At 36.6% G+C, this 26,889-nt stretch overlaps 1 protein-coding gene and 1 pseudogene across 1 annotated transcript; both read left to right on the forward strand.

Moving 5' to 3' along the window:
* Positions 1–1,209: 1,209 nt before the first annotated feature.
* LOC129076418 (olfactory receptor 51A7-like) lies at positions 1,210–2,716 on the forward strand (annotated as a pseudogene).
* An 18,762-nt stretch (positions 2,717–21,478) lies between these two features.
* LOC129076419 (olfactory receptor 51A7-like) lies at positions 21,479–22,429 on the forward strand. The gene has a single exon (XM_054580599.1). It carries the CDS (start codon positions 21,479–21,481, stop codon positions 22,427–22,429), a length of 951 nt encoding a protein of 316 aa, XP_054436574.1.
* Positions 22,430–26,889: the final 4,460 nt, after the last annotated feature.

Below are 26,889 nucleotides of genomic sequence, written 5' to 3' on the forward strand. Positions count from 1 at the left end.
ACCCAGAAACCATGATGTTTCTGTGTTCAGAAATTTGTGGAAGCTTTTATATTCTGAATAGGTAGACACTTCTGAGACCCACATTTCATCCATTTTGATCTGATTTTAATCTGTTAGTTACTGAAAGAGATGTTAATGTCTCCAAATATCATAATAAATTTGTCTATTTTTCCTGTTATGCTACCAGCTTTACTGCAGGTATTTTGATATTATGCTGTTAGGATGGTAGATATTAAGATTTGTTATGTCTTCTTGGTAGTCCCTTCATCAAAATGTAATGTTTTTCTTTATCCTTGATAATTTCTTCATTTTAAAATATCTCTTTTCTGACATCAGTACAGATTGTCTAGCTTTCTTTTGATTAATGTTATTATGATATACGTTTTTCCTTTACTTAAAAAGACAATTATTTTTAGGGTATTAGTTTGCTAAGTACTGTTTATTTTTTAAAATTTTAACAGCTTTCTGGGATTTAATTTACATATCATATATCATCCTTTTAAAATACATCATTGTTTTTAAATATATTAACAGATGTGTGTAACTGTCAATCAATCAATTTTTATCATCTCAAAAAGAAATCTCATACTCTTTAGCTATCACCTCTTCCCCATATTTTTCACCTAGTCCTAAAGCTCCAATGATATAATTTCTGACTCAATAGATTTCCCTGTTTTGGATTTGCATATGAATGTAATATAAAATATGTGGTATGTTGATTTCTTTCACTTAGCATATTGATGTAGCATGTAACAGTACTTCAGTCCTTTTATGGCTAAGTGATATTTCATTTTATGGTGTTATATAAATGAGTTAAAGATAGTCCCTGTGCATTTACCTGTATATTTTCAGCCCAAGTAGGTCCTTCAGCTCAAGTCCACTGGCACCAAATTGAAATTCTTACACATTCAATTGGTTTAAATAAATACAATTCTAACCATACAGAGACTAACCATACAGAGACTAACCATACAAAGAGCGCCTGATTTATATACCTCACAAAACTGCACCTGACTTCTGCTAGCTATAGATAAGACAAATCTTAGGATTACAAAAACCTCCAAACCACTGCTGTCCTTCAGGGTTCTCTGGTCCAGAGATTACCTTTCATGCCAGATGATTAAAGCATACACACTTAAGCCAATCTATTTAAGCCATTGCAGAAAGGCTCTTCTGAGACCCACATCCTGATTCTATCACACTCTTGCAATGTCAGTCTTGAACATCTCTGAAGTGGAGATCTCTACCTTCTTCCTCATTGGGATCCCAGAGATGGAACATGTTCATATTTGGGTCTTCATCCCCATTTGTCTCACATACCGCACTGCCATCCTGGGGAACTGCAGCATCCTCTTTTTCATAAAAACAGACCTCTGTGCATGAGCCTATGTACTGTTTTCTCTCCATGTTGCCTTTTCTGACCTCAGACTGTGCGCTTCCTCACTTCCAACCATGCTGAGAATCTTCTTGTTCAATGCCACTGGAATTTCCCCAATATCTGCTTTGTACAAGAGTTTTTCATTCATGGATTCTCAACTATGGAGTCATCAATTCTTATCATATCTGTGGATTGCTTTATAGACATCAACAACCCTCTGAAATATAACTCCACCTTGACCAGTGTCAGTCATTAAAATTGGCCTTGTATTTGCTATATGAGGGGGCTGGGCCAAAAACTGGAATTAACTTATAAAATAATGTGTATTCTTAGATATTTAAATTTAAGTCACCTTCAAAGTACTCTCCATTTGCTGTAATACACCTATGGAGATATTCTTTCCACTGGTTTTGAACTCGTCAATTTTGATGCCGTTTAGTGCTTCTGATATTTTTTTGTTTTACCTTTTCTACATGGCAAAACATTTCCCTTTGAGGATTTTTTTCACCCAGGGAAACAAACAAACAAAAAATCATTCAGGGTGAGATCAGATGAATATGGAGGATGAGGCATGGGGGTCATGCCATTCTTGGTTAAAAACTGATGAACACTCAGTGCAACATGGGCAGGTGTGTTTGTAAATCACCATGATGAAATGGGCAAACTCATTGAAAGAGTCTTAAAAAAAATTAACTGAAGCCAGAAGCAGCCTCTCACAACAATGCCAGCTGGTACACTGATACAGATGGGTTCCTAGAACACTCACCTATCAGTGCTACAAAAGGCCTGCCCTCCAGAGGAAAATTCTCTCTACATAAAAGTATCTTATTGTTATTAGCTAATTCCTTTATTCTAAAGAGGCTGAAATTCTGTAAGAAAAGCTTTCTGTCTCACTCCTTTTGCCTCTTTCAGGAGGTCATGAGATTGGTGAGTTCTGACAACAGGGCCATTTTCATCTCTGGCCTGTTTGTGGCTCTCACAGGTATGTTAGACTTGATGTGCATTTCTGTGTCTTACATGCTGGTCTTGAAAACTGTATTGTACATAGCCTCACACACAGGCCACCTCAAGGTCCTCAACACTTTCATCTCCCACATTTGTACTGTGCTCATTTTCTATGCACCTATTGCCACCTTAGCTGTGATTCACTGCTTTGCCAAAAATATTTCACCAGTTATGAGGGCCATCATAGCTGATACTTTCCTTCTGGTTCCCCCACTAATAAATTCTGTTGTGTACTCTGTGAAGAATCAGTAGACTAGAAATCGGATCCTGAGAAATTACGTGAAAAACAAGTTTGATGGGAAACTTCTTACAACAAATGCCCAGTTCACTTGACAATTTTTCAACAAAAATAGGAATAAAGAATTGCAATGTAGTAATAGAAATTGACATGAATATGTACTATATGTACTCAGCAGCCTCATCAAATTTCAAAAGGAATGTTTTAGTCTAATGTTTTCCTTGTCTATTGTAGGCCTTTTGCATTTTCACTTAAAGTATACAATCAACCTGTCAATTTCCATAATAAAACCTACAAGGATTTGAGTAAAATTGTGCTGTTGATATGCTCTTTTGAGAAGAATTGTTAGCTTAATAATACATAGTTCTCTAATCAATGAACATCATCTATAGGTCTTTTGAAATTTTCTGCAATGTTTTGAAATTTCAGTTTAGATGTCTTAAAAGTATTTTATGTTTATTTTTACATTTTTGATGTCCCTGATTAAACATCTTGATTGTTTGATGTAAATGGTATCTGAATTTACATAAATTGTTTTTTCACATATATAGGGGTTCAGTTTTATTTTTTATCTTTTACAGCTAGCATATACATATATGTGTGTGTGTGTATATAATTTGTCAGTTCAAAGTAATAAACTCCATTTCTAGTTTACTCAGAGGTTTTGTGATGAAAATATATTTTATCTATTGAAGTGACCATGTAGTTTTTCCTCAATGCCACTGGGAAGTATATATATAATTTTTGAAAAATGTGTATCCTATAATAAACTCCACTTGGTCAAGATACTATATTTTTTATGCATCACTGTACTCTACTTGATATTTTAATATGTTCGTGTCTATAATCACATGGAATATTAGTTATTGTTTACTGTTTCTCACAATGTAATTGTCTGGTTAGGTATCAACACATGAATCTAATGAAGAAGTGTTTTATTCTTTAACAGAATATTATAATATTGGTGTTTTTTTCTTCTGATGTTGTTAAATGCTTAAGATAAATCACAAATTTGGCCTCCTGACTTGGAGTTTACTTTGAGGTTTTTTGGGTTTTTTTTTTAATTGTGTATTAAATTTTTGACAGATAAAGAACTATCCAGCTTTTCCCTTTCTTGTTATTTTATGGAGACTAGTGTCTTTCAAATAATTTTTCCATTTCATCTAAATTATCTATTTTATTGGAAAAAGAAAAAAAGTTGTTTATCATATGTACTTAATATCTTTTACATTTTTGGTAAGATCTTTAGTGATATTCCCTGTTTTCATTATTAATTTATATTTTGTGTTTTCTCTATTTGTTCTTGATAGGGCGGCTAAGTTTTTTTTTAATGAAATTCTCAAATTTTACATGACCAGATTTCTGCTTTGTTGATTTTCTATATTTATGTCAGATATATATTTTAGGGATTTCTGATCTTACCATTGTTATTCCTTTCTTTGTATTTTAGACTTAATTTTTTTCACTATCATCCTGAAATGGAAGTTATATCTTTAGATGTTCACCTATTCTTCTTTCTTAATAAATTAACCTAAAATTGCTTGTGGAGGCACTGCTTTTAGCTGTATCCCAACTATTTTATATGCCATATTTTCAGTATCATTTGGAGTATGGGAGTCAAAGGAAATCAATTGACTTTTTTTCTATTACAGAAAAAATACTTTAAATCTATTTGAGAAGATAATAATTATATTTTATGCATAATTCACTGTTTATATTTATATTATGCATTATAAATATGTTTTATATGTAAAAAACTTTTATACATTATCTGTATATAAAAATTTTTCAACATTTAATATATAAGTTAAACATATGTAAAATTTGATGCAATATTATATTAATATGTAAACATTCATGAACAGATGCTACAATTACTAAAATCTGTTATTTTATTCCATAGCAAACATAGTGAAATGGAAATAATAATTAAGTAAAAATAGTACATATCCTATGGTTCCAATTTAAGTAATGCAGTCAATTCATTTATTCAATAATATTTACTAAGCTGCCATATGCCTTCCACACTGCTAGTGACTGGACATATCACTACTAACAAAATAAATGTGCTACTTGCCCTGTTGTAGGTTGGAACAAAAAAACTGAGTCCCCAAAGTTGAGCATTGAGTCAAAGGACACATAACACCACCATAGCAATAAATAATTGAAATGAACCACGGTGACTAAACTATTTCTTTAAGGAGAAGAACCTGTATAAATCTGAGAGAGAAAATAAGAGTAAATGAGGAAAAATAATTCACTCTACAACCAAGGGGGATGCAAATGGTAAGCCATTAACAATATAAAAGTAATCATAATAAAGTTTAAAAGATTTTATGATGGATGTTTATGGTAAAACTTTGTTATGCTTCCTCTCCTTGGTCTGCTTAATACTAACTTTTTTACAACACTATTTATAAATGAGGACAAATACGTGTTTGTTTTCTCCTCAGGAAACTTTTCCTTAAAATCCCTGTTATTTGCATTATTTTCTTTGTCCCAAATGTTTTGAACTGTAAGATTAATAATATTATCTCCAAGAATAAAATATTAGACAGTTTAGAATGCTAAAAATAACAGAATTCCAGATAACCATTCAGTTTGTAACTTCCCAAGTGCTGATGTAACTCCAAGTTATGCCTGTAGTCTGAAAGTTACTCAAGAGTCTATTCTTTGAACTTTGAAGTATTGGTGCAGTCCTCTTCCATGGGCTCTGACAGCGCGTTTGCAGGGGGAAAAAAAAAAAAGCTGTGGCCTGTTGCTGATTGCAAAGGACTCCTGAATGCATCAGAGTCAAACCAAACCTGTTGTTTGAAGATAATTAGGCTAACTTAAGAAAGTTAAATTTATCTTTAAAATGGCCATTGTTAATTTGTTACTTATACCATCCAGTGTAAAAAGTCTGATGTGAGTTGATAACACAATGTTACAGAAAAATAAATTTGGTTGTTTCCATGGCATGCAAAACAAGATAGTGAAATTATTACAAAAAAAAAAGAGAGAAATAGAAAGCTTTAAACAAATGTCTATGAGGATAATGATATAACCTGTTTTCAGGGACAGTATATGTTACAGCAGATGCATAAAAAATAAATAAGCATAATTTTTACATAGGAAAAATATTAATATGTAACATAAAAATAATGAGAAATAATATGTATAATATATCAGGAAAATCCCAAGAAATACCAGAGATATCATTTAAAGAGATTCAATGAGTCTGGAGGACTAGAAACCTGTGTTTTTATAAAACTCAGTCTGATGCTCAAGTTTGATGAGCATCCCAGGCTAAAAACCACTGTCCTAGCATATGCTAGATGAAAATTAAATTATCAAAACGTTCTCAACTTGTATAAAAAATTCTGTGGTTAAGGGAGTAAAATCTAGTGAAGGATGCAGATGAATAAAGATGATGTTCTCATACCCTGTGAAACTGCTCTAAGATTATTCACATGGTGCTCTGGTGCGATGGATGGATGACAGGAGCATAACTCTGCCGAAGTGGCAGAGAAGATTCAAGGAACTCTAAGGATTAATTCTTCCCCTTTACAAGGGATTGGATGACTCTCGCGGCTCCAGTGCCCTTTGAGGGTTCACCAAAGAGATTTTCTTTTTCTCTTCATAGTGTGCTGAGCTGGAATCCCTGAAGTTTTCTGAACCAATAGGAGACCATAAGGAAGTCAGGACTCTATTTCTGAGGTCAGAATAAATTGTTGTGCCTACAGAGCAGTGAAATTTTGGTGATAACCTGCCACCTCCATTTCCTCTTCACTCTGACATGCAGGTCTAACAATTTTACCAACTTATTGGTAAGTTTCCTGATATTCAGAGCTACTATTTGCCTTTGAACCAGCTCAAGCAAAAAATTCACATAGTATCTGTCTCATTGTGGTTACCAAATGATGACAATAAATACCATTACCCTGATCCTCTAAAAAGTCCAAAAATTCTGTTAATGCATGATAGAAACCAAGAGTCCTGCCAAATAATGCCAATCAACCGGCTGCTAAGCCAGGATCACTGGTTAAGCACAGAGAGAAATTCAAAGCCAAATACCTGGACCTGTCTTTGAGTGACATATTTCCTGAAGATTGGAGTTATTGCCTTACATGTTAGTATAAGTTGTTTCAGGGTACAGATACACAAGACCATGGCATTTGCCGTTGGCATCAGTGAGAAGGCAACAGTAACCACTAGGAGTTTTTTCCTTCATAGTCTGTCCTAACTCAGCATATTTTATTAGGTTTATATTTTTGTTGTACATTTTTCCTCTCCAAATAAATAAGAATGCAACCTTATGATTCTCACAAAAAGCTGTCTATCTGTTCATATATTATAAGTAATGGTGTGGAGGTGGGGTTTTTATAAATTCTATTCAATTATTTAATTTAAATACAAAGGCCTCCAAAATGAGAGCATATTACTCATTCAGTGTATGTCAGAGTATGTCAAAATGATATGTACTTAAATGAAATACTATGAAGGTAGAGAGAGGATAAAAGCAGCAGTAATGTCAAGGAAAATACACTGTATGCTAAATTACTCTTAAATTCATTACTGAGTTAAGCCTTGACCAAGTATTTGAGGTTAATTTGTGTTTACTCTATAGACGGGGTAGAAACAAACAGTAATTACCAAAATAAACAGAAAACCCCACAGCATTCCAAGAAGCAGAAACAAGATACTGTTCAAGTTTTGTAGGACTATAAATGTCAAATCTGTTCTAGGTTCCTTTCTATTAAAGGAAGATAATTTATACTTTTAAAAATTTTATTGATTTTAGAGAGAGAGGGAGAAAGGGAGAGAGAAAGGGAGAGAGAGAGATTTTGTGCATTCATTGGTTGACTCCTGTGTGTGCCCTGACCTGAGATTGAACCCTCAATTAGGTCCATCAGCAGGACGCTCCAGTCAACTGAGCCACCTGGCCAGGGCAATATACTTTTTATTTAAAAAAATATATGTCCTTCAAGCAAATTACTGCTTTTCGCTAATCACTAAACACTTCATTTTAGATTGTCTTCTGGAGGAATACTGTTAAAGTGGGAAGCTTTATGCTGTATGTCTTTAGGGAATAATAGACCCATTCTTTAGGAACAGAGGACTTAAGTTGGGGAATAATGTCCCAGATGCTGGAACTGCAATGAGCCCTTAACAGAGGAGGAGGCGGGTATTTGCCTTTCCATCAAAGTATTTGACAATAGTGGATCTCTCTAAGATCTTTTAAGAGAAGACACAACAAACTAACATTAGAGGAAGACAAATCTTGCACCTGGCACAAAGGCATTTTGTAACAATTATGAACACTTAGGGCCTTCTTTGATAGTAGAAGTTGAGGAACTTGCAAATTGAATAAAGGTATTCAAGCAATTGCTTGTATCTTTTTATATTGTTCTGATTGTATTCAGAAATTCCTTTATAATCTCTACTGGTTTCCTATTATTTCTTGTTCATTTACTTCAAACTTTATTTTGTTGTGGATATGTTTATCATATTCTCATAAGGACCTTAGCGATAAACACATCACGAAACGAAGCAAGAAACTAAGTCTACAGAAATGTAGTTTAATTCATGGGAAACAATAAAACTCAATAAAAGAGGCCGCAGAAGCAGTAGTTCAGATACATGGCAGCAGGCATATGGTGCATTTATGGACTGTGAATTAGAGATAAAAGACATGGGAGGAAAAAAGATGCAAAATCTCTCTTTCTCTCTCTCTCCCCGCCCCTCTCTTCACTTTTTCTTTCTCCATATATATGCAGAATATAATATATATACAGGGGTTGGCAAAAGCAGATTTACAGTTGTTTGTATGGAAAAAATACATGTTCAGAGAAAACAAGCACCCCTCAATTTTACTACACAGTCATTTGATAACTGTTACAACAGTAGAAAGTAGCTTATTCTATTTTTTGTTATATAAATTTTTCCTGATATTTCTTGTGAAAAAGACTTATATTGATACTTACATTTTATTTTATTTTTTTACTTGTTAAGCTCAGTATTTATTTACTTTACTCATAAATTTTATTATTGAATTTATTGTGTGACATTGGTTAATAAAACCACATAGGTTTCAAGTGTACAACTCAATAAAACATCATCTGCACTCCACACTGTGTGCACATCATGCAAAGTCAAGTTTCTTTCCGTCCCCATTTATCTGTAAAAAAGAATGAAATCTCATCTTTGCCCAGCATTGATGGGCCTTGAGATTCTTGTGCTAAGTGAAATAAGCCAGTCAGAGAAAGACAAATACTATATGATCTCACTTATATGTGGAGTCTAATGAACAAAATAATTTAACAAACAAATTAGAAACAGAAACATAGATACATAGGACAGACTGACATCTGTCAGGGGGAGGGGAGTTAGGGGGCTAGGTAAAAGGAGGTAAAGGGATTAAACAAAAATATATTTAAATTTTAAATTAAAAATTAATCCTACTCCATTAACTGTTTGCTAATTTAGGTGATTTGAAAAAATTCATTTTGTTTCTTCAGTATATTTCTGCAGACTCACTCTGAAACCTATAGCATTCTTAAAAATATTTGTATTCCAAATATATTTGCTTCCCCAAACAAGGAAGTAATTGCTCTAAAAGAATGTGCATTGTAGCTGTATTTACTGAATTAAAATTTAGTATCAGATGCAATTATTTTTACTGAGGTCAAGTGTTTAACTTTATGAGTCAATAGCGTCAGCATCATGTATAATGAATGCACTACCTTATGGCACAAAATGTGGAAATGCTGTTAATATCTTTTAGGATATGCCACAAATAAAATTAATGCTTAATTGACCAGTTTCCAAATAGAAAAATCAAGTTAAAAATACAAATACTGTCATTTTTCCACCTCTTTCAAACATGGAGAGACAATTTGGAAAAATTAATTTTTGTTTTGTTTCTGTGTGTGTGTGTGCATGCACACATGTGAATATTCTTCACAGAAGGTTGGTGATACATTTGTAATATATCCTTCAGGTTTTGGCAAGATTCCAATTGAATTCAAAAGTAGTTTGATTTGGGGATATATACAGTCATTATTTATTGAGGGAAATACATTTTATTCTGCTAGATTTTTCACTGTAAATATTATAGAATAGGGGGTATGCTTATAATTACTTGCAAAATATGTGTTCTGATTGATGTGAAAATCAGCTATAATTTTTAAGTACAAAGAATTGTTAATGTAAAACATGTACACCTTGTTCTATCAGGAAAGAAAGTATAGGTGCTTTAGAAAGGTATCATTGAAAGAATTGTAATTACCTTGTCACAATGGAAGTAACAAAATTTCAATTTCAGAAATTCCAGTTATTTAAAATCACTTACCAATAATTCTTTAATAGAAAATCATCCCAACTCTAAGATTTGTTCATTTTTTATTCTTATTTAAATTTATTCAACTACCTATTTTTGGCAAAAATAAAATGTCATAGTTTATCATGATTCTTGAGTTACACTCATACACACATTTAAATTTCCTTATGGAAATATGTATTTTTATATAGGGATATGTGTGTATGTGTGTCCGTGTGTGTCTGTGAGTATATGTTTGTGTATGTTTGTGTATATATACATGTATATATGTGTATGTGTATATATTTATCTTTTGGTGAAGTATTTTGTAGAATGTCCCTCAATTGACACTTGGCTGTTTTCCCATGAGTGGCCGTGGGTTAGGGGATATTTGGAGGAAGATAACAGAGGTAAGCTACCATTCTCATGGCATAATACCCACTGTATAGGCTGTCAACGTGACTTCATTGTTAATGTTGTTAACCTTGGGCCCCTGGCTGAGGTAGTGTTTGCCGGGTTTCCTTATCTCCACTTGCAGATGAGAACTACTGAGATCCTCCTGAGCTTCTCATGAATGAAAAGTTTTCCTCAGGTACGGCCACACCCTATCCTCCTAGTAACTTTTCAGGACACTGTTCTTCTATCAGGTGTGTGGTTTTTGTTTGTTTTTTGAAAAGAAATCATTTTATCTCATGGATGGAAGTGGGAATGAGTGCTCGTACCCAGGGCTCCAGGGGATGCTCTTCTCCACCCCAGGGCTGCCTCGCACTGCCAGACCCCGTGGTCCCCTCACTGCAGGGATGGGAAAGGAGCCCAGGCAGTCAGACTTAAAGTCAACATCCCTGGTGGGGATGATATCTTAAACTTTTATTGTTCAATTATGACTTACTGAAAAAACTAAAATTTGATAATTAACATTCACAAAACTAAGTTTAAAAGAACTTTAAGTTCTGTACCTGGGTTCATATAATTTGAATTTGAAGACATATATGAACCTGAGTATAAATGCCTGGGTCCAAGCATAATTTCCAGACAATATTTTAGACTTGCAAGGTAGTAGACATGACGAGACCAAAGTCAGGGTCTCCAAACTTTAAAGTGGGACCCAGGTAGTATCAGGGTTACAGATGAAGGAAGCAGAACATTCCTTATGGCAAATATAAGATATGTAAAAGGTGGATTGGAAAGTAGGATAGCAGAGTAGGGCAGAAGGACTTGGAAGAAATCTGAACTAACTGATTATATAGAGAGGAAATCAGTAAAGCCCTTGTAACATATGAGAGAACAAAATAAATCAAGAACAAGGCAGTATGATGAATGATAACCTGGATTCTACTTTACAAAATACTATCAGATTTCCAGTGATCAAGAATTGGTATGAAAACAAAACACGTTTGCTAACTTTGTATTGATCTGCAATATATCCATGAACACTTTGGAATATTTATAATTTTTCAAAGACATGAACACACTATCTTTAATAAAATTGCTTTTATGCCAACACAAAACAGCAGGCAGGCACTTTTATACTGAGATGTATGCATTTTAATTTAAATATTCCCTTTTACCCCTTCTGTCTTTCTACTTGTAAACTAACATTGACCCTCTGGGACTGATGATTCCCTCACTCATAACCAGCAATTAGGACACAGAACTAGTGCCAGAACGAGACAATCACCCATGTGCACTGCCTCCACTTATTTATTTTTCTTTAGTTTTGCATTCTTTTAGGTTCTAGTCAACAAAGATAGTTGATGTTTATTTAACAAATAATAATTAAGAACCAAACGAGCCAGAGCCTCAAAGCAATTCAAAAAAGCGTAAAATATGCCCCGCCCACAGCAAGGTCTCTAAAATTGGAAGAACAGATATCACTAAGTGAACCATGCTTCCTCTGATTGGAACCTAAAGGGGGCAGTTGGGCATGGACAAGGGAAGGTGGTAATAAATGTCCACTTGAGGCCAGGATTACACTGAGATCACTATTACAAGTGACCTGTCCCACACTTGCTCTGTTTTGTGTTCACTCTATGGGAAAAATATCCACGTTATTACTTTTCCTGATGAAATTCCTGATGAAATTCAACAATTCCTCTTTTCTGGAGAGCAGTGTATCAGAAGCCTTTCCTTTACCATATCCTGAGGGGTATCCTACAATTTGAGTGTGAGCTTTAAGGTCCCATTGAGAGTAACTGTGGAAGTCATGGTTAGCACCCCAAACAATAAATACAATCAATTTAATATAAATTTTAACTGTGGTCCTGCTATAACTTTCAGATGCTTTTTACCTAGCTAGTTCATAAAACCTTAGATTGAGGCAGCTAAAAATAGGTGTTTCCTCACTGCTCTAGTCCAGATATTCTACAGCAAAATAACAACACAATAAGCAAGAATCAAAGGGCTTAATTTAAATTATATTTAAGAAAAAGATTTGACCTCAGGTGGTAAACACCCCATGCAATATACAGATGATGTATCATAGAGTTTTCAATTAGTGTTATTTTCCCTTTCACTTGACTCACCTTCACCGTCTGTGTTTTGAATATGCAAATATTATGCAAATCATCAGTCTTCCACCTTTTCCTCTAGAAAATTGCCCTATTAGAGCCCTGTCTAGTCTTTTTCTAAACTAGACTTGATACTCTCTAGCTTGCTGCAAAAGTGACATCCTGGAACCTACTCTAAGTATCTTAGTGTTTTACACTGCTTATCAAGGCCAATATATTCTCTTTCTGCTCATTCATTTCGTTCTGGAAACCATCCTCAAGTAACTTCACAGATTAAATTTAGCCAAGATTAAGAGACAGTGACTCCGCTGCCTTCTAAAATCATGTCTATTGCAATTTCTTTTCTGAATCTTATTTTATTTGCTCTGCAGTCAAGATTATGCAACTTTTAAATGTTCATTCATTTTTCTCTAATGACATTTACCATGACCTCTTTATCAAAAATGCTATAAATTTGCCCTGGCTGGTGTGGCTCAATGCCGACTAAGTGCTGCCTTGTGAACCAAAAGGTCTTCTGTTCAATACCCAGTCAGGGCACATGCCTGGGTTGCTGACCAGGTCCCCACTTGGGGGCATGTGAGAGGCAACCACACATTGATGTTTCTCTCCTTCTCTTTCTCTCTCTCCTTTCCCCTCTGTCTAAAAATAAATAAATAAAATCTTTAAATAATAACAAAAGTGTATAAAGTTTACAAAAATGTTTACTATAGATGTTTCAAATCCCTAATCCTGGGAATCTTTATAGGACTTTTCCATTACACCGATGATTGAGGGGTGTTTTTTTATGTTTTTATTTTCTTTTATGTTTTACATTTTTATATTTTATTCTTTGATGGAGAAAATTTTCTTATTGAATCAAAGACTTTTCCAGGTACTGTGATCAAAAAGAAACACACAGGTCACAGGGAATGCTGTGTCTTAAGTCCTCGCAGCTGTGGACGCTGCAGGATTCGAGGTACTGGTTTCCAAAGGCAATGTAATCTTTCAAGGGGAAAGGCAAGATTTCCATAGAATTATAAACTGAAGCTGCAATCTGGAAACTTTGGGTTCCTTGCATTCGGGAAATAAGAGGCAAGAAGAGAACTTACCATCTTGTCAGTGATTATTGAACCTGAAACTCAAAAAGTGGTAATGCTGCAGTTACCTAAGCAAGATAACCTGGTAAGTGAACTGTACCTGGGATCATTTTAATGGATGATACTTAGTGCAGAGCTCTTCTCTGGGTTGGTCAAAGTTTTCTCAAATTAATATTGGAACTCTACTTCTCTTTCTGCCCAGTCCTTTCTATCTCACTAAACAGCATCAGTTGCCCACTCAGGAAATCTGTGTGTTTCATCCAATGCTGGGCATTGTTGTTTAGATGTCTCAGTTCCAGAGGTGGAAAGAATACACCCAAGGAAATCGGATCCTACTAAACTTTCACTTGGAGATACCTCTTTGTCACTTCCCAGATATCAGCATGCAAGAAAATGAATGATTTGAGTTTAATAATTAGAATGAATTAAAACCACTGTTATTCAATATGTCCAAGTACGATGTTTAATTTTATGTGTCGACTTGACTGGGTCATGAGGTGGCCAGATATTTCATCAAATATATATTATTCTAAGTGTGTCTGTAAGGGTGTTTCTGCTTGAGGTTAACACTTGAATCATTAAATTGAGTAAAGCAGATTGCCTTCCTAGATGTGGATGACCCTCATCCAGTCATTTGAAGGTCTGAGTAGTACAAAAAAAGTGATGTAGTGATGTTCCTCGGTGTAAAAGGGGTATGTTCTTGCCTGCCTGCCTTGAGCTGGGATATTGTCTTTTCCTTCTTTAAGATTCAGAGCAAAGCAATGGCTTTTCTTGGTTCTCAAGCTTGCTCACTTCTGGACTAGAATTCATACCATTTGGCTCTCCTGGTTCTCAAGCCTTGGGTCCTGAACTGAAACTACACCATCTAGTTTGGGTCTCCAGTTGGCCAGCTGCATCTTTTAGTATTTCTAAGCCTTCAAAATACATAAATGAACCTTTTATAATATATAATAATAATTTTGTAATTATATACACATACATATATACATACAAACACAAACACAGACATACACGTTATTGGTCTGTTTCTCTTAAGAACCGTGACTATCACACCAAGTAAAACTATATGTCCGGTGTTAGGTGATCTTAGGCATCCCTACATACTTCTTCCCTAGTTTTGAAGGCACAATAGACTGAATATTTGTGTCTCCCCCAACATTTGTATTTTGAAATTCTAACTCCCACGTGATGGTATCAGATTGTGGGGCCTTTGGGAGACAATTAGGTCATGAGAGCAAAGCCCTCATGAATGGGATTAGCAGCCTTATAAAAGAGACCCAAGTGTTCTCTAACCTTCTTTTTATGAGTAATCACACAAAACAATACTGCTGTCTATGGACCAAGAAGTGAGCTCTCACTAAACGCCCAATTTACTAGCATCTTGATCTTGAACTCCCCTGTCTCCAGAACTGTGAGAAACAAATGTTTGTTGTTGAAGCCACCCAGCGTATGGTATTTCTGTTACAGCGGCCAGCATGGACTAATAAAGATGGTAAAGCGCAAATCAGAAGCCACCCTTGGATAAATTTATGGTAGTCAAGGACTAAGCGCTAGCTGAGGATGGCAGGAATAAAAAATGACTAGTTGAGGACTGAAATAATGTGTAACGGTTGTGGTCTCAGGACAGCTGCGGTTGTAAGTGGCTGTAGATGACCTCACTAATCATCACCCTGTCAGTTCCCCATTTTAAAAAGTCCATAAAAATCCTGGAGAAGCTGCATCCAAATGTATTATTGAAGTATGTGGATCCAGGGATGCAAGGGCTGAGTGTAGTTGATGCTGTGGTACATCACTCTGGTCTCCTTGTCCTCTCAGGCCTGAAGAATCCATTCCTGTAGGGGAGTATTAGTGCTGAGAGAACTCATTTTAGTCCTTCTTGGGAATGGCTGTCTTCTGAATGGAACCCACTCATCCAAGGTCATGTCCCCTCCTTTACCATATCCAATGACCAGGCACTGGCTGTGTAGTTAAAAAAGCCTAGTGCTTTTTGTCATTTCAGGGCAATTCTAAAGGGCCATCTCAGCTCCAGAGATCTCTGCAGGATTGATAAGCTTCTGCTAAAATCACATGGAGTTCCACTTCTCCCTTCGCAGTTCTATTTCCTTCTCTCTCTGTAGGTATTCACCTACGTGCACTCTTGAAATTAGACTTCTGCACACAAATGTCGACTTCAGTGCTTGACTCAAACGGTACCCAGCCTGTGGCATCCTCATTAGCAAAGGTAAATACAACTGACACAAAAGGAAAACTGATTTGCAAAGTACATCACAATAAAAGGCTATATTCTTTCTTGTAGAAGAACATTTTTTAAAACCATTCACTTTATAAGATATAAATTGCATGTATCAACAAGTAACAAAATGAATCTGAAAACCTAATTATACTGGCACAAACATCACGACCTAGAAAAATAAAACGGCTACTTCTCCAGAAGAGCACATACAGGTGCTTGAAATTTCACGTGAGAGATCAACTAACTAATTGCTTGCTGGAACAGGGGAGGCCTCTCATGGTATTAACCATAAATGGCTAATTCATATGCATAGTGGGAATTCAGCTGAGTTCATTTAAGGACATGCCCATGGGCTTTTTGTCTCCCTGGGTATATCTTTGAGTTGTTATCCCCAGAGTCTTCCCTTACACGGAAGAGTTATCAGAGCGAGAGGACTAGAATCAGACTGTCATGGTCAACCCTTGCACCTAACAACTGGTGTTGGTGATCACTTCTTCCTGGGTTCATCTCTTTTTGACCTGAATTGTAAGTACAGTCTCTAAGATTTTGGTAAGTATTGGGAAACCTTCATGTTCTAATTGCAGACCTCATTAATCAAAAACTTATCCCTGGTAATTTGTTATGATTTTTACTGTTTCATATTTACTTCAATCTCAGGATATACTCAAGATCAGAAACAGTCCTGACAACATCATTCTGACAGTAAATATCACTCTACTTTTAATATGAAGAACATGATAACAACTTCATTTAACAACTCCCATGTAATTTGCAAACTTTATTCTCACTCCATTCTTTAAAGACATTCTGTATTTGTTATTTCAACTGCATTTTTACATAGTTTTGCAAACTAGAGGATTGGGTTTCAGTAGGTCCTTCTGAGATGAAAACAGCATCTAGAAAATTTTCTTTGCAGTGTTCTGCTTTCCTCTAGGCTCTTTAAAACCAGTGGGGGTTTAAAAATGGTGTGGGTAGGGCAGAGGGTGGTAATGGGGAAAAAATGGGGACAACTGTAATCGAACAACAATAAATTTTTAAAAAAAAATAAAGTCACACTTTAAAGCAGCATATGTACAGCTTTTTCAGAAAGACAGCATTTTCTAAGAAAAAGACTTTTTTTGTATTTCAGGAGGAGTAGAGGTTAATAACAGTAAATAGAGTGTTGGTTAAAATTTTTTGTATTACTCCATTTTTCTTTTAAGTATGTTTTATTCCATTAAGAAAACTGATATAAACACAAAGTGATTAGTAAGATTTGTTATGGAGGGGTGAAATAAAGCCTGAACTAGGTAGTGGTAGAAGAGGAACCCCAGACAGCAAACCCAGCATTCTTCTCCAACATCTCACTTGGCTCAATTCAACACACTAAGCCTATTTTAATGCCATCTGTCCTGGAGAAAAAGAACTTCCAATAACTCTACTTAACAGTACAGTTACACAGACCAAACAAACAAAATTCTTGCACAATCCCTGTGGGATTAAAACTGAGTTTTTCCTTAAACATTTATGTCACTTCTTTCCCATTAGTGTCAGAAGCTCATTTTAGGAACTGGAAGACACTAGGTCTAACAGATAGCTCTCTGTTGATGGTTGTATTATGTGACACAACTGGATTAGTGTACAGGCAGACAGATACCACAGTGGTTTTGGTCACAGTAACAATAGTTTATTCATTGCTTTCTGTGAATTTGTATGAGTGTCTTCCAAATAAGGTGAAAAAGACTGAACACCAGTTAGGTTTTTCCTGTTTCTTTCTTTGTTTTGTTTCTGTTTTTTTAATGCATATAATTTATTACATGATCTAGAGCTTGCTCGACATTCCTTTCTGCCTGTCTATCTCCTTGGCATCCCCTTTTGAGGGGGAATTAATATCACTAAACTGTTTACAGACAATCTGGAAATGGAAGGCATTTGGGCAGAGGAAAATAAGTGTAGCAATTCAAAGGTTAAACCCAGAAAATCCATTCAGAAGGCAGCAACATTCAGGAAGCAACCACAACAGACCAGAAACGATTGAGTGTGGTGGATTGTGATGAGTAGAATCTGAGAGCATGAGAGAAAAATTACAGAAAAGAAATAGGAAGAAAAAGAAGATGAGCTTTTAAGAATTTGGCATGAAAGTATAAAAATAGTCAAAGACATAATTAAGATAAGAACCATAGTACTAAAAAAGTGCCTAAACATTTCAGATCTGAGAAATATTATCAAATCCCTCATGCCAGGGATTGATGATGAAACCTGCAATTAATTCTAGGGTACAGTAACATTGGATAAACTAGTAAATTCATTACTTTACAAAGAGCAAGACCAAATAGTTTTCAACAATTATTTTCTGAACATAGCTCTAACAGGTTATATTTGAAAACTGCATTTAAGTTTTGATGGAGGATTTTATTCAATGTAGCAGTGACTTTCACTCTTTTTCATTTCATGGCACACATAAACCAATTACCACAATACTGCGGCACACCAAAAAATATATTTTTTGCCGATCTGACAAAAAAATAGGTATAATTTGGATCCATTGACAACGGATAGCTACTGTTGTGTTGATTGTTGTCATTTTTTTATTTGACAATCTAAGAGAAAATAGGTCAGTGCATGTGACTCATAGTCAGGTGTTGCATATTTTAAACACTCTTGCAGCACCCGTGTACCTGCTGCCGCTCACAGCTGGAAAATCTTGGCAATATAGTAGAGTGAACAGAGTCAGATATATCAAGTTCCACTTTCTACTAAATGGGTAGCAATAAGAGATACAATCATATAAAAATGATTTAAAAGACATTGCCAGGCTTTTTAGATAGAAAAATAGATACAGAGTACGTCATCGATAGACAGTAGATATTATGAGCTGCAGTATCTAAAAACACAATTGTGTGTTGAAGTTGTATCCACAAACCCATGTGACTCCTGGTCCGGAGCCATACTGGTGATTGACAGCTTAGCACCTGTGTGGGATTTGGCATGATAGTGTCCTGTATTTGATAAGGGACTAGTCTAAGGTACCCTGCTAGGGACACGAAGCTGTCAACCCACATGGAGGTGCAGATAGCTATTGTCATAAGCCATGTCTGCTCTCTGTAACAAGCTGGTCTTGAGATAGCTGGGGAACAGAAATGATCAAAACTGCACTCAATTTTCTTTTGAAACAAGATCTCACTAAGCATTATAAAAACACTAGTGTAATTGACAAACGTCAGAAGTGAGGAAAAGCCAACTACCATATCTCATCTTGGGCAATGAACAAAAATCATCAAGCAATCAAGGACAATTCTACTCAAGATGAGAGTATAAGTAAAATTCTAAGACAAATATGAAGGCTAACACCAAGAAAGAAACTACAATTTCAGTAAGACTACATGTACATAAGAAAAGAAGATTGTAAAGCAACCTAAAATAAATTTTGAAGCAAGCATGCTTAAGATCTTCAAAAAATAAATGCAGCATAATAACAATAAAATGAATAAAAAATTATCAAAGGATTGTTAATATAAATTGAAATTGAACATTATCAAAATAACCTTCATTATAACATGAGTAATTGAAATAAAACTCAATAGTTAGAATACATTTGAGGTCAAACATAAATGAAGAATTATTCAATAAGAAGGTAGTACTAAAGAATGCTCCAAAATGCAACAAAAATAAACAAAGAATCTGAAAACATGAAGCAATCTTAACTAAAAAGTTCAAAAGAGAAAATTCAGCATTTTCCAGACAGATATATTGCTGAATAGACAATGTTAAAAGCTGTAATGTCAGAGGATATTCAAAAGTAAAGAAATATTCAATACATTGATTTTTCAGGTTGAAATTGCTAAGTTCCAAGCCAAATAATTTAGTTATAAATCTCCATCTCTACACTACATATTGAACTGCAGAACATCTATGATAGGGAGAAGATCCTACATACTAGAAGAGGGGGCTGGAAATCTTAACTACAAAGGATGAAAGACATGTGCCAACCAGCAAGAGATAGGTGTACATGAAAAGTCAACTGAGAGTATTTTTCTTTAAGAGTTTCTTTATGGAAGTGTATACAGGGTTTAAAATATGCAGATCCATTTAGGGGTCCATGGTAGGAAGGGAGGATATAAAGATAATGACCAGACGGACTGATAACATTTTAGCAACAAAAATCTTACGTTATATTGTTCTTTACTGAGACAGGAGACAGCATAGGAAGAACTCTGGGACTGCACTGCTGCAACTGGCCAGGATCTAGCATCCTGGATGCCAGGAAATGCCTTTTATCCCTTAGGTAGAATGAATAGTAAACCAAGGCAGGGAGGAGGAGGGACACGGGTCTCACCCACTAACTCAGTAGTTCTGAGCGTGGTCTGATAATGTTGCCAGGTGTACCAACATCACAAGAAACACTAGGTTAGTAAGAAAGGAGGGAAGTCCTTGAAATTCTATGTAATGTTTCCACTGTCTGGGAAAGAAAACCTTGAAACTGTGCTTTCCTCTCAAGTCCTGAAATGCGGGAGGGGGTCGACAGTGCCCAAAGAAGCAGTCCATAAATAACTTTGGATAACCTGCCCCAACTTAAATAACTGCCTCCTGTCATGTATCTGTTTTATAACTAGATGAACAAATGGAGTGTGGAGCAAGATAAGAATTCTGGCTAACAGACCCCGACATATACTTAAGTTTAGACAGTCACATCCCCCCGGGAAAGCTGGCACCACATTTACCCATTAACCAATATGTAACCTCTTTTGCTCCTATCCCGCCAATTATCTAAGTCCTCAGAACAATGCACTCGCCCTCTTGGTGCTCTTGGCGCTCGGGATACTCTGGATGTTCTGAGCGCTCTTGGCTCTCTAGCCATCCGGCCTCCGGCCACCTTGGGGCTTGATACCATGGCCTTCAGCTGTCCTTACTTTCACCACCTGGTTTTGCCTGAACCTCTGCCTCTCACAGCCCCTCAGCCTCCCCTTAGCTAGGCTGTTCTCTTCCGTGGGGACAGATCACTAATCAACTCTGACTGCATGCTAATAGATTTGCTGATATGTAATTCTTTACATGCGTCAGTAAGAAGGACCAGGTCTCTCCTGTCAACAATATGACGAGTAATCATTAAAAAAATAATAGAGAATAAATGATCCTATTAATAAGAGCAACAAATTCATAAGGACTTTAAGAACGAAAACTTTATAAAAGATGTAAAAACCCCTATGAATAAAATAACCAAATATTTTTGAGACATAAAAAAATGAATTGAAGGAAATAAAACTTATGTTTACATTAGAGGACATTGTATAATCGGAGACATTACTTGTCTCTGAATTTTATGTAAGTTTATGAAAATTTTTAAGAAATTCTTAACAGTACATAGATTGTAATATTTACATAGTAAAATAAAAAGCCTGAGGTTCTTGAGTTGAAAAATAGACACCTATATATTTTACTTGACTGTTCAATCCTTGTAGAGAACTCATATCTGTTCTAACCCATATCTATTCTAACCACATCTGTTGCAATCCATATCTGCTGTAATCCACATCCAGGTTCCACTTCGATAACAATTTGCTTTCCTTTTCTCTCAGCTTTTGCTTTCAGTTGGATATGGATGTCTACTTTTCTGTTTTTCATTTAGGTTTAAATGTAAGAACTGTGTGCATATCACTTGGATTCCTAGGCCCTCAGTGATAACAATAATATAAAGTTGGGCATTTGAGCACTGCAGGAAGCCTCTCCTGGGCCTCTCATCTTGCTTCCCTTATATGCCTGGTATGTACATCTTCAACACCTCTGAAATTTCTACCTTCTTCCTGATTGGGATCCCTGGGATGGAGCCTGCCAACATTTGGATCTCCATCTCCATTTGCCTCATGTACCTTGTTGCCATCCTGGGGAACTGTACCATCCTATTTTTCATAAAAACAGAGACTTCTCTTCATGAACCAATGTACTATTTTCTCTCCATGCTGGCTGTCTCTGACCTTGGGTTGTCTCTCTCTTCTCTGCCTACCATGCTAAGGATATTCTTGTTCAGTGCTCCGGGAATTTCCCCAGATGCCTGTATTGCCCAAGAGTTTTTTATTCATGGATTCTCAGTTATGGAATCATCAGTACTTTTCATCATGTCTTTCGATCGTTTTATTGCCATTTATAATCCCCTGAGATATACCTCCATTCTGACCAGTGCCAGAGTCACCAAAATTGGGTTTGCTTTTTCTCTCAAAAGTGTTTTGTTGACCCTCCCTTTCCCTTTCACATTAAAACGTCTTAGGTACTGTAAGAAAAATGTCCTTTCCCATTCCTACTGCCTACATCAGGATGTCATGAAGCTTGCCTGCTCTGACAACAAGTTTAATGTCATCTATGGCTTATTTGTAGCTTTCACAGTCTTCTTAGACTTAATATTTATTTTCTTGTCCTATATGCTGATACTGAAAGCAGTATTGAGCATAACATCACAGAAAAACAGGTTCAAGGTCCTCAATACATGCGTCTCCCACATCTGTGCTGTTCTCATCTTCTATGTTCCCATTATCTCCCTTGCTGTCATCCACCGGTTTGCCAAACACATTTCCGCAGTTGTGAGGATTATCGTGGCTGATGTTTTCCTCCTGGTACCTCCATTGATGAACCCTATTGTATACTGTGTGAAGAACCAACAGATCAGAAATCTGGTTTTAGGGAAACTGTGTCAGAAACACAGAAATGCTTATCCACACTAAAAACTTAATCTGTTAATGATCTAGAACAAACAGGTTAAATCAATAAGGAATTACACATAGATTAATTACTTTAAAATACCATCTCTCAAATGTTTACTAAGAATGAAGCCTCAACCTTGTAAATTTGTTGGATTAGGATTTCGGATTCTGGCGCTTATGTAAACATAAAATGTATTCTAAGGTTCCACTTTCACTGGTTTGCTTTACCAGTGTTACGAGCACAACATACACTTGCCACTTTTATCATGCTTAGAGTAATATTTTATGTGTCCATTTGAGAATTAACAGTTTACTTTTATATGACAACTGGCGAGTGATTAGAAGTGACAGAGGATTGCTTCTTTTTTTTAAGATATCCCCTTCAACACATCATGTTTACTTTTATGAGATATGTGCATGCCCGCAGGAAAGGAAATTAAGCTGGGCGGTCACACACATACACACACATGAAACCGATGAAACAAATACGCACACACGCAGAGTTTCAAAAAATAAAAACAAATTCATTCATTAATTTTAGTGTTAATATTTCCTTCCTGAGCCATTAAAATATCACTTTCTAAATTATGGAGGGTAGAAAGTTCCTGCCTTTCAGTTTTCTATGGGAGTTTTAACTAATGCCATAAGTCATTATACTGTATGTAATTTATTTTTGTTTCTCCCATACAAGAATGTAAAGCCTGATAAAGACTAATCTTCAAAAAATATAACATTATAGTTCTCACAAAGACATAAAATGTTATTAGAGCTTGTTTAATTTATTTTTAATGAAAGAACTGGGGAAAAGATTTAATCAGTTCAAAGGAGAACCCATATAGAAGATATATTTGTAGATAGGAATGTTAACATTAATTTGGAGATGAGTATAAATATGGGTCTTCCACCTTGAAGGACACATGCCCACTAACTTTCCACCAGGGAGAATTATGTGCATGTCTACTATTATGAATTACTTTGATTATTGTATTAAAAAAATTAACAAGACCAAAATGGAGTCATTTGCCCCCAGGACAGCAAACAACTGCAACTTTAACCCTTACCAGAAATGTGAACTTTATCAGTCAATCTGAAGTTTCCTAATTAGCACTAGTGAAGTTAACTGCCTGATAAAATCTCTGTGTTTCCCCTCAAAAGATGATCTGGCCTGAAACGTTGTTTCCTTTCCTTGGACTTCCTTGCCCCACCCTCCTTCTGCCTACAAAATTCTTCATTTTATACAACTTCTTAGAGCATCTCTCTATTAGATAGGATGCTGCCTGATTCAAGAATCTTTCAATAAAGCCAATTAGATCTTTAAATTTACTCAGTTTTGAATTTTTCCTTTTTAACAGCTATTAGTATCTACAACTCTCAGAGCTGGAAAAGAGTTCAAAAGTAATGAAAACAGTCTTCACATAATCAGAATCACATAAAATAATTCAGAAGGGTGTGTTCTAAACATGTAAAGTTTTCCATTGAAGCACACATTTTCCCCTAGAGTCTCCCTCATTTCACTAAAATAGAATTTCTAAGAAAGCTTATTCTTGATTACAAAAAAAGGCTTCCCTCATTAGATCTGGCCTCACTATTTGCACAAATGCAGAAAGAATGTTCATTTACCAGACAGAACTTCTTAAGTTTGCAGTGCTAAAGATTTCCATATAGAATCTCAGATTGGATGTTTAAAAGCTGCTATTGTATGCTGTATGTAGTATAGGGAATTATAACCAATAAATAATCTCCATCAAGTTATTCCTTCAGGTAACTATACATTTGGGCAATATTTCGTTTTCCCAAACTCCCCCAAATATCCTGGCCTGACACAGAAGTGGTCTCTCTTACGGGTGCAGATGCTTCCAGGATTCAGGAGCCCAAAGGTCTGTGACGTACCGTGGGTTCTTGGCTTTGCACAGGAAGGAATTCAAAATAGAGGCAGCAGAAAGTGAAAGAGAGTTTGTTAGTGGAGCAGCGGGACAAAGACTACTGCACAGGCAAAGCAGCGCCCGCTCAGTGGGATTGTTTCTTTTCTTGAGACTCCTTTAATCGAGGATAAAGCATTCAATAAGAGGAAGAAATAGAACTTGTCCGGAAAAGCAGTGGAGACTTTTCAGAACTCCTTCAGGCATTTTTTGACCTTTTAGAACTTTGTTTCCAATCATGGTGGCTCTGTGTGTGCCATTCAGCATGCTCGAAACCGGAAAAGCTGGTGTTCATGTTGTTTGTCACCCATCAGACCCAATAAGCAGAGACAGGGATTGAATCTTTATGGGCGCTTTGATCAGATGGTGGGCGATCTCAAAAGATGGTGGGTTTGTACACTAATGGACTGTTTCCAAACAAAAGGACCCATGGGGGCGGGGGTGCCCAGATGCTATTGCCGAAGGAGGGTGTCGTTTAAAATGGAATTTAAGATGGTCCTGTAATGGGGCACAGCCAGGGCCCCCCGCAAAGGGTATTTTGTAATGGGGTCCAGAGATGGGGGTGTGCAAGGAAAATATATTCTCCTCACCCCAAGGCAGGCCGCCACAGGGGATGGGAGACTTGAGCCCTCCTTCCCCGGGACCCCTCGGCTGTGGGTCCTTTGCCCACCGCCCTTGGAATTATGGCTCTGAATGGCAGAGTTTGGTGAAAAGGAAAGGAACTATTTATTCTAAAGTTTTACAGGTTTGATTAATGGCTAAATGTCACCCTTAAACCTCAAAATCCCTTCACAACAATCACAGCACACACACCGTCCTGCCTTCACCCCGTTGCCTAGTCAGGCCTGTCAGGAGTACAGTCCTTCAGAAAAAAAAACACAGAAGTCGGGGGCTCGGCTAGGCAGGCCTCTCGCGGGTCTCAGCACCATCCACTGCGTCGCCGCGATCTCCAGCTCTTAATCCATAAGCACGTGGCACCTTCTCCTGGCCCACCAGCAAGAGTCCTCTCTCCCCTCTTTCTTCTTGCGTGGTCTTCACCCTGTTCCCTAGAGTCTGTGTCCCTTTGTCTCTCTTGAAGGCCCCTGTCTCTCCTCATCCCTCTCCCAGGTACATTCTGTATTAAGTCCTTTAATCCTTCCTGATTAGCTTTGGTGATATGCAAAAGAACCCTTTGCATATGAGGAATGTAGCTATTCTGTTATTGACATGCAAATTGACTTCTCAATGGCCCTCCTCAAGGCTCCCATCCCCTGTGGCGGCCTGCCTTGGGGTGGGGAGAATATATTTTTCTTGGACAGCCCCATCTCTGGACCCCATTACAAAATACCCTTTGCGGGGGGCCCTGGCTGTGCCCCATTACAGGACCATCTTAAATTCCATTTTAAACTGACCTTTTTTCTAAGGAGAAGGAAAATGTAGGTAAGGGGTTGCAATTTAGGGAAAAAACTTAATCAGATAAAAAGCTACAGCAGTCTTTATCTGTGCCCTGGGCACTGGTCTTTATCTGTACTCTTGGGAGGGGGTCTTTATTTGTGTCCTGGGTAACTAAGGCTCAGATGCTATCTTGATTGCTTGCAGGCCTCCTGAGGCCCACAGGTGGAACTGCTCATGGTCTCCCGGAGCCAAAGTGGGTCATACCTTCAGTTCCTGAAACAACAGCTTTTTACATCCATTGATTAATAAGCCTATTAGTTATTACCTGAAACTAAAAATTTTCCAGCATTTGAGTACACCATCATGCTGATGTATCCCCATGAGCATATAATGAGGCTAGGAGTCATCATTAGGTGACATTTGTGGCTGTGTTGGATTGAGCTGGTCTTCTGCTGGTTCTAAGCCATAAATCCATTGGAAGTTGGTCTTACTATCTCCTTGACACTCTCTGTTGCCCTTATAGGTTAAGGCCTTTCATCACATACCTCATCTCATTACCACCTCTGAAAGGTCTGGCCCTACAAACCAAATAACAGGTGCTGGAGAGGAAAAATTTTTATTCTACCCATGCAGGTTCTTTGGCTGGTCTCATAAACAAATTAACATAAAACAGATTAATAGGAAAAAAACAAACTTAATGTACAGGGGTTTGGGGGGAGCATAAGTCTATAAGGACCATAGGCAGTGAGGATAAAAAGGCTTATATGTTATTTGGAGCTAAAGGAGAAAGAAGAGTAGAGGTCTAAGGCTTCAAAGACAAGGAAGACAATTCGCAGGAGTAAGGGAAGAGGAAATGTTTGGTAAACAACTATTTGCTAGGCCAAGCAGAGACAATAGGACACAGTGATCTCTAGTCCCTGCCTAGCTTCCCCTATCCCACCACACCTAGCCTATATCCTTTGTAATCATCTATGGTATTAATATAGTTCCTGGGCCAGGCTCTTTATCTAAATCATTTGAGGCAGTTAAAGAGGAGGTGATAAACTCCTTCTGAGTCTTTTGGGCCTCGATTATCTATAGCTCAAAATAATGGCACATTCTGAAGACATTTGTTCTGAATCCCCATGCCAGATTATCTGGGAGGGCTTTGTCAGCACAGACTCTGAAAAAGTCAACCTTAGTTCTGTA

This window comes from Pteronotus mesoamericanus, unplaced genomic scaffold, assembly GCF_021234165.1.
Source record: "Pteronotus mesoamericanus isolate MK-2021 breed Mesoamerican mustached bat unplaced genomic scaffold, CSHL_Meso_final contig_591, whole genome shotgun sequence".
NCBI lineage: Eukaryota > Metazoa > Chordata > Mammalia > Chiroptera > Mormoopidae > Pteronotus > Pteronotus mesoamericanus.